This window comes from Salvia miltiorrhiza, unplaced genomic scaffold (genome assembly GCF_028751815.1).
Source record: "Salvia miltiorrhiza cultivar Shanhuang (shh) unplaced genomic scaffold, IMPLAD_Smil_shh original_scaffold_273_2, whole genome shotgun sequence".
NCBI classification, from domain to species: domain Eukaryota; kingdom Viridiplantae; phylum Streptophyta; class Magnoliopsida; order Lamiales; family Lamiaceae; genus Salvia; species Salvia miltiorrhiza.
In genome coordinates this window covers 186,724-195,876 of record NW_026651515.1, presented here as the reverse complement: position 1 = coordinate 195,876, position 9,153 = coordinate 186,724, and the positions used below count along the sequence as shown (strand labels likewise).

At 39.8% G+C, this 9,153-nt stretch overlaps 2 protein-coding genes across 2 annotated transcripts; one reads left to right on the top strand and one right to left on the bottom strand.

Annotated features, from left to right (window-relative positions):
• The first annotated feature begins 4,351 nt into the window (after positions 1 to 4,351).
• Positions 4,352 to 5,694, top strand: LOC131003846 (putative fasciclin-like arabinogalactan protein 20). The gene has a single exon (XM_057930397.1). It carries the CDS (start codon positions 4,531 to 4,533, stop codon positions 5,530 to 5,532), a length of 1,002 nt encoding a protein of 333 aa, XP_057786380.1. The 5' UTR covers positions 4,352 to 4,530; the 3' UTR covers positions 5,533 to 5,694.
• A 7-nt stretch (positions 5,695 to 5,701) lies between these two features.
• On the bottom strand, positions 5,702 to 7,673 carry LOC131003845 (pentatricopeptide repeat-containing protein At1g71060, mitochondrial-like). The gene has a single exon (XM_057930396.1). The coding sequence runs from the start codon at positions 7,466 to 7,468 to the stop codon at positions 5,810 to 5,812; it is 1,659 nt and encodes a 552-aa protein (XP_057786379.1). The 5' UTR covers positions 7,469 to 7,673; the 3' UTR covers positions 5,702 to 5,809.
• Positions 7,674 to 9,153: the final 1,480 nt, after the last annotated feature.

Genomic DNA, 9,153 nt, shown 5'->3' with positions numbered 1-9,153 from the left:
TCGGTGATTATAACTGGTTTGCTTGCATGAATTAAACTTATATTTGCATCAATGATCGGAATAATTAAGCTAGGGTGGACTTAATTGATTGCTGGAATTATTTATTAATTGTTTGATTTTTCTATTTATTTATTTAGTATTAGAACCATGCAATTCTTTTGGATTTTATTTATTTATTTTTAGATTTAGTATTTTCTCATATTTTTCAATAAATTTCGTTTGTAGAGTTACTTTGCAGGTTAAATTTTAGGAGAATTCTCGCCGATCCCTTGGGAGACGATTTTGCTTGCTGATGTCTGCGCAGTGTGGGCATACCGGCTGACTGCCGGATATTTTTGGTGTAAAACGACGCATCAAATTTGGCGCTGTTGTCGGGGATCGGTTTTTAAGTAGTAATTTTCCTATTTTTCGATTTGCTTTATTTTATTTTATTTTTGTTTGATGTTGATTTAGAGCTGAAATTGAGATGTCTGAAAATGGGGATGATGACCGTGATGACATTCTGCCACCACCACCGTTGATAAGAGAGTTGGGCCGCCACAAGAGAAATCATCCATTATGCATTGTGTTGCCCACGATTAATCAAAATGCTGAAATCAAACCTGACTTCATTCAAGTTCTTCCAAAATTCAGCGACTCACTTGGAGAGAGTGCACATAAACATCTTGCTGAATTTGATTTAGTTTGCATTACTTTACGCCCTCAAGGTTTTACTGAAGATCATTTAAGATTATTAACTTTTCCTCATACATTGCAGGGTAGAGCTCGAGATTGGTTGTTTGATCTATCACCTAGCTCAATCAGAACTTGGAACGACTTAGAGGAGCAGTTTTTGCGTAAATTCTTTCCAGAATCAAAGGCTGCAATTCTAAGAACAGCTGTTAGTAGCATTAAGCAGAGGCAAAGAGAGTGCTTGTCTGATTATTGGGAGAGATTTCAACAATTGTGTCATAGATGTCCTAACCACGGATTTTCTGATTATCAGTTGCTCATTAATTATTTTTATCGCGGTATGTCTTCTTTTGACAGGAGGATTGTTGATGCTGCTTGTGGAGGAAGTTTGACCAACAAGACCTTGGATGAAGCAAAACAATTGATTTTTGATATGGTCTCCAATGGTCAACAATATGAAGATGAGGATGATGATAGGTATATGCCCGTCAACATAGCAGAAGATGCATGTGTGAATGAGAAACTCGATGCTCTAACTTCCTTAGTTAGAGGCTTTGTTGGAGCTCAAATTCAGAAGGATAATCATCCAAATTTCAGTTGGAATCATTTGCCTGAATTTTTCACCAGCGCACAGCCGCAGGCTGGGCGGTATGCCCATACCGACCGCCCAGAGCCCAGTATGAGTGATATTCTTAAAAGTCTGGAACAGAGCAGTCAGATTATTAATAATCTAGTACAAAGTCAGCAAGCTTTCCAGCAAGAGACGTAGGCTGCGTTGGGTAGTATGGGCACACAGATCACTCAACTCACCACTCAAGTGAACAAGTTGCAAGCCAATCATGGAAAACTTCCATCTCAAAAAGTACATCCCAAGGAATATGTTTATGCTGTGAATTTCATGAGTGAGGAAGATTTCTTTGATCCAAAGCCCATAGAAGATGAAAAGGAGGAAGAAGAGCAAGAAAGTGCGCAAAATGATGAATTTGTCGAAGAGGCACAACAATATGAAAATCTCTCTTCTTCCGAGGTTAGTGTTGAATCTAAAATTTCTAATTCTAAAACACTAATTCCTTTCGCTTTTCCTTTCAGGTTGGCCCAAAATAAAGAAAAAGAATGTGGCAAGGAGATTCTGGAAATATTCACGATGAATAAAGAACCACCAGAATATTATGATGAAATTCAAGGGTGTAAAGTGCAGTCGAACTCCACCAATAAAATTCACACTTGGCATCTATCGCGCGGTATGCCCATACCGACCAGCACTGGACAGATTGTGCCTTCAATTGTGAAACTGCCAAAGCGAAAATTGAAACCACCTGATGATTGATCCAGTTTCAGGGAAGTTCTGTTAGTTTCTTTCGTTTTTATTTTATTTTATTTTCTTTTCTTTTATGCTTTATTTGTTTTGTGTTTTTATCGTTAGTTTTTCCCCACACAATGAGGACATTGTGTTGTCTAAGTGTGGGGGAGTTTTTGTGTCTTTTGTCTTGAGTCTGTGTGCTCGTTTTCTTTAGTTTTTCTTTTTAGTTTGTCTATGGAAACTTTTCATGCGGGCATTTTGATTTGTTAGGATAAGCATATTGATATGGATTGTTTGGTTGTTTTCTTGGATGATACAAAAATGTGTTGAAACCCATATGTGTTTGAGGATGACGAATGTGCAAATTGATCATTTTTGTTGAAAGCCACTCATATAGTGAAGATTGAGCCATAGAGCAATAATTTGAATGCTCCATACTTGTTTTTGATGAGTGTTATGCATACTTGACTTCTTGACATTCGGTTTGCCATGTTATCATAATCAAATTTAACTGCTCCTCTAAGTCGTTCCAAGTTCTGATTGAGCTAGGTGATAGATCAAACAACCAATCTCGAGCTCTACCCTGCAATGTATGAGGAAAAGTTAATAATCTTAAATGATCTTCAGTAAAACCTTGAGGGCGTAAAGTAGTGCAAACTAAATCAAATTCAGCAAGATGTTTATGTGCACTCTCTCCAAGTGAGTCGCTGAATTTTGGAAGAACTTGAATGAAGTCAGGTTTGATTTTAGCATTTTGATTAATCGTGGGCAACACAATGCATAATGGATGATTTCTCTTGTGGCGGCCCAACTCTCTTATCAACGGTGGTGGTGGCAGAATGTCATCACGGTCATCATCCCCATCTTCAGACATCTCAATTTCAACTCTAAATCAACATCAAACAAAAATAAAATAAAATAAAATAAAATAAAATAAAGCAAATCGAAAAACAGGAAAATTACCACTTAAAAACCGATCCCCGACAACGGCGCCAAAATTTGGTGCGTCGTTTCACACCAAAAATATCCGGCAGTCAGCCGGTATGCCCACACTGCGCAGACAGCAGCTTCTCTAACGGATATTATTATATATGTTTGGAAAGAGAGTTACTCTCTTTCATATGTTTGTCAGTTTGGACGGGCGAATAATTAAAATTACTTTTAAATTGGGTTTGACACGAGTAAAAATATATAAGTTTTAAATGAGTGTATAAATTATATATTTTTTTATTATTCATAGTATTTATTGTTAAAACACACATATAAATGTTAAGGAATCCACATTTATTTTTTGCTGAAGACTTCACTAATTGTAGAATCTAAATAAAATATTATCTACATACTTACGTGAAATTTTCTCTATTTATTAATCTTTTATTATTTATTGTTAATGTTTATTTTTAAATGTTATGAGTTTTTATTGAGATAGATAACTAATTATCGTAATACATTATATTTGATTACTTAGATATTTAATAAATTTAAGCATATTCAGGTTATTATAGGATATTACTAACTTTATATCGAATCGAATATAATCGAGTCGAATTAAATAGTAGTGTGCTCAAGTTTGATTTGTTTAGTATCGAGTTGAATTCTAAACTTTATTTATCGAATATTTTGAGGCTGCGAGCTTAATCGAACCTATACGAACTTTCTAAATTTATATTTATATTTAAAATATTGATTATTTTATTTTAAAAATAAATTATTTCATTCAAAATAATAAATATATTAATTATTTTGTTATAACAAAAAGAGTTAATTAGCGATTTAATTAATACAGAGTTAATTATTTTCATTCAAAATTGTTGTCCGTCGAAATTCGACGTAAATTAATTATTATATACTCCCTCCGTCCCGCTTCAAATGTCTCCTTTCTTTTGGGCACGGAGATTAAGAAATGTGTAAAAAGTAGATAAAGTGGGTATAAAGTAGATAAAGTGGGTTGGTGGAAATTATTTAAATATTAGGTATAGAGAGAGTGTGTTTTGCCAAAAAGGGAATGGGTCATTTGGAGTGGGACAGCCCAAAATGGCAAATGGGACATTTAGAGTGGGACGGAGGGAGTATAAATTTTGTTAATAATTTTAAGTATAAATTTGATAATTATATAAGATTATATAATATGCAGACGAACATTGTAAAATACCGGGCTTGGTTAAGAGCAACATATTGGGCCTAATGGGTCTCCTGCGGTGGCCCATTCTCTTTCGATTTGACCCCTTTTTCTGGGTATGAAATAAAACTGAGAGCATGAAACATAAAATTATTTATACATTATATTTACATAACTTTATTTTAAAAACATGTGTTATTGTTCATTAATTACAGAAATAAAATAAGAATACGTCACGTTTAAATTCGGGAAAAAGTAATAAAATGAAGTTAACTAGTAACAATTAAAAAAAAAAAAACTAATCTAAGAAAATATTTTGTTGGGAAAGAGTAGACTGCATATTATTGTCAGTTAGAGAGATGTCCAATAGAAGAATTCCACGTGTCCCCTCCCGCGAAATCCACAATATGAAAGCAGTTAGCTGAAACATGAGAGAGCTATGGCGTCTCTGAAACTAGTCCTTCCACTCCTCTTCCTCTTCGCCCTCTCTACCGCCGCCCAACCATCTCCGGCTCCGCTTCCTCCGCCGCCGCCTCCTTCTTCGTTGTCGGATGCGGTGGAGACTCTGGCGAACTCGGGGTACATGGCCATGTCATTGACCCTGGAAGAGATCAAGCTCCCGTCGAGCCCTCTGACCATATTCTCCCCTCCCGACGCCTCCTTCAGCTCCGGCGGTCAGCCCTCTCTCGCTCATCTCCTCCTCCACTTCTCCCCCGTGTCCCTCTCCCCCGCCGCTCTCCTCTCCTTCCCCTTCTCCACCCCCATCCCCTCCCTCTCCCCCTCCAAACACCTCATCGTCACCTCCATCCAATCCCACAAGATCTCCATCCACAACGTCGGCGTCTCCGGCGTCCCGCTCCTCGACGACGGCTTCGTCCTGGTCTACGCCGTCGACGATTTCTTCGATCTCAACTTCACCCTCCCCTTCTCCATCCCCGCGCCCAAACCCGAATTCTTGCGCTGCACCAAGCTGGAGACGCTCTCCCGCTTCCGCGATGCTGCCGGAGTTCTCAAGACGAGGGGGCACTCCATCATGGCCTCCTTTCTTGAGCTGCAGCTTCTCGGGTTCCTCGACGACCGCGGCGGCGATGACTGGACTGTGTTCGCGCCGGCCGATCAAGAACTGGTGGAGTTTTCTGGGGATTTTCTTGAGTACTCCTCCCTGCTGACGAGGCACGTGGCGCCCTGCAAAATGGGGTGGCTTGATCTTGAAGGATCCGACGGCAGCACGGCGCCAATCTTGAATGTCAAGGGGTTTGCTTTGAATATCAGCAAGGATAGAGACGATCAGATGTTGATGGTCAATGGGGTTGAGATTGCGTTTCCAGACATGTATGAGAGTGAGAGGCTGGTCATTCATGGGATCAAAGGGGTCATTGCGCTGCCGGAGCTCGACGCCGACCAAGAGTTGCTGGAGGAGTTTCCGGCGCAACAAAGCTGACCTACCAAAGATGCCAACTTTTTCACTTTTTTTTACTCATTCTCTTGTTTCTTGTATAAACACAGACTGCCATTGTTGAGGTTTTGATATTTGCATTTGTTGTTCTGTATTAGTATTCTTTAGGTCAAATGCAATACAATGCATCTACTCATTTTCAGAGCATGAGGAATTGATTTCAAGAATCAAGATTGTCATTGGCAAAGTCTCATTTTGGGAAACAGAAAGCAAGAATTAATATAACCTAATGAGTTAAATTAGTGTATAGCACAACATGAAATCAACCAACAAAAGGGGATTTCCTCAGCTTCTCAATTTTGTGAGCAAAGATAATGACAATGTCTTGTTTCCCCTCTTTAACAAGAAACTGCTTCAGCTGCTTGAACATGCGATCTGGAGGCCGCATGCCCATTTCCAGCATCTCATGAAAATATTTGCAGGCAGCATCTATCCTCCTTTCATTGCATAAGCTATCAATCAATGCTGAAAACATGTGCATCCCCGCGAGCACGCCCCTCGCCTTCATCTGCGCCCATATTTGCATTGCCATATCCGTGCGCCCTTCGTTGCAGAACATCCTCACCATGATCTCGTATGTGCTCACACTCGGCTCACACCCCATCTCCCCTTTCATGCTCTGAAAAACACCATACGCCTCTTTGCTTCTCTGAAGTTTTACAAGATTATTAAGGATTATATCATATGTTCGCGTGTTAGGCCCGACTCCACATTTCCTCATCTCATCAACTACCTTATAAGCATCATGCATCCTCCATGACTTGCAATAAGCACCCACCAAAGCATTATATGTGGGAGCCTCGACATCACAGCCGCTGCCCTTGCATAACTCGTAGAACTTGACAGCTTCGTTCAACCTCTTTACGGACCCCAAACCATTTATCAAGGTACAATATATATGAGGCGTTGCCTTAATATTCTTTCCTTCCATCTCATAGTATAATCTTACAGCATCATCATACTTTCCTCCTTTGCAGTAAGCATTGATAAGAATCCCATAAGTCACAACATCAGGCTCAAATCCATCCTCCTTCATCTCGCGAAAAGCCTCATCAAGCCTTAGGAAGTTGCGCTCTTGACCCCACCCCTCCAACATGATCGTGTATGATTTGAGGTCGGGCATAAACCTCGTGTTTTTCCATTTGTCGAACACCATTTGGGCCCTCTCCACTTGCCTAGATTTGCTTAATGTGTCGAGCAATCTATTGTAGTCCTGCAGCTCAGGCTTCATTCCATACTTTCTCTCCATCCTCTCAAACGTCTCTATAGCCTCTTTTACCTTCCTCGCCCTCGCTAGCCTCCGCGAAATCAGGGCAAATGTGTCAGCACAAAGCAGGCCTTTCAGTTTCATCTCATCCACCAATAACCACACCATTTTGAACTGTTCGATTTTCCCCAATGACTCAATTAGACAGTTGTAGCATTCTGAACTGTGCTGAAAACCTTTTTTCTTCTCCGCCCACCGGAAAAAGGACAGCGCCATGATTCCACCATTGTTTAATCTCTTTAACACTTCAAGAACCACATTTGGAGACAGACAATCAGTCGACGTAGCAGAATTCATGGCGGCTTCTACATTTTGCGAATTCCCAATCGCGGATACTAGCTTACAGATCACTTCTGCTTGTTGCGCGGTTTCAAAATCTGCTTTAAGCTTTACTTGGGCATTTTTACAAACAGTTACCGCCCTCGCTGGAACATTGACAAAATTGCACCTTTGCACTGCAAAACTTGGGGTTTTTTGTGGGAAATGTAATGGGAGTAAAGGATTTGAGGGAAATAAGATGTGATTTCGGCGATATAGGGGTGATGTGTAGCTCTGTGTGGGATTTAATTGGGTGAGAATTGTGGAATAAGGTGGTGTATGAGAGGATTTTAACAGGGATTTCGTTATATTTCTCCGGAAATCTTTTAGATGCATTGAAAGAAATGAAATGATTGAAGTTGTATCGAGGCGAAACAAATGTAGTGGGTGATTGCAAATGGATTTGCAGAGTATCAACGATTAGGGTTTTACATGACACGGATGAAAGCAAAATCCACTTTAGGGCACCCTTTGTGGTATGGTTTTCTATCAAGCTGCGATTGTTTAGGCATGTAATTACCGTCTTTAAAAGATACTCCCTCTCTCTACAAAAATTATCCCAACTTTTTTGTTTCCATTCATCTATAAAAAAATATGTTACATTCATTTTTAATAATAGTATTTACACAACTCCACTCACATATCCTTGTTACACTATCAACTTCACACAACTTCCTTGCCCGCACTCACCCGCGCTCGCTCGAGGGCCTTCCACACCCAGCGTTGTGCGCTCAGCCGAGCGGTCGAGGGATTCCTCGCCCCCAGCGCCCCCTTGCTTCCCAGCAGGCGTGCTCTCCTCCCAGCGATCGAGCTCAAGGCTTAGCAGCTAAGCTTCTCGCCCATCGCCCGAGCCTCAAATTCCAGCGGGCGAGTGCTTTCAAACCTCGCGCCCGAGCCACAATTCCAGCGGCCAAGCTATCTCTCTCTCACGCCCTTCTTTTAATCGCGTGTTCTATTTTAAGAAAAGAGAAGAAAAAATGTATTTTACTTTCGGGGTTATAAAAGCGCTGACTTCTCATTTTTCTAGGGCACGCTCACACTTACACTTTCCCAGACGCAGTTTTAGCCATCGTTCCAGACGTGTCGCAGCCCGACTTCTAGCTAGTAATAGCATAGACCGAGTATCACGCGACTAATTTGGAAAAAAGGATCGATTTAACAATAATAACAATAGACCATTGATTTCAACCATTTCATAATAAGGTTTGATCAAAACAGAGGCGACTCTCATAACGGACAATATGCAAATCAATAATAGCCATTATTAGTCCCTTACTAAGTTAATTAAGTCATCAAACCTTAATTTTGATTTACAAACATTTCAACAGGAGGTAGACAACCACAGTCATGACACACAAAGTATTATATCATTACAAAATAAAAAGGTATCCAGTCATATGTTCACAGAGCAACACAAACAAAAGCATAATCGGATTATTCGTATGAAGGCGCGTGATCCGTGAGGTCTAAACGAGATATCATAGATATGCCATCACAAGCCAAGGCATACACCTTAAGGTTTGTGATGATGCAAAAGTGAAAACAGATAATAGACGTCATTTTGAAGTGTCGAGTGTAACAGACTCTTCGTACATAACGCCTCCTCCTCTCCATCTCTTCTTATCCTGCACATTTAGAAATATATGCAGGGCTGAGTAACAAAATATTACTCAGTAAACTTGTGCCGAAGATAATTTGAATAGTGCTACTTAGAGCTATAGGTTGAACTTGCCTGTAATTTAGCAAACACAGGTATATAAATTTTTAGAAAAAAAGTTACTTGTGCCTGCCATTTTTTTTTAACAAGAGATAATAATAATCCAACATATATATTTATATATATATATATATATATATGTATAAATAATTCAACAATAAATCTGCAATATGGATATCCAATAACATAGAATGCATGTACCTCTGCTACTCCATATTTTCCTCATCGTAAAGATGGTAATAGTAACAATATGGGGAAGAGAAGGTGGCCCCCTTTCTCAACCCTGTGACCGGCCGATGCATGA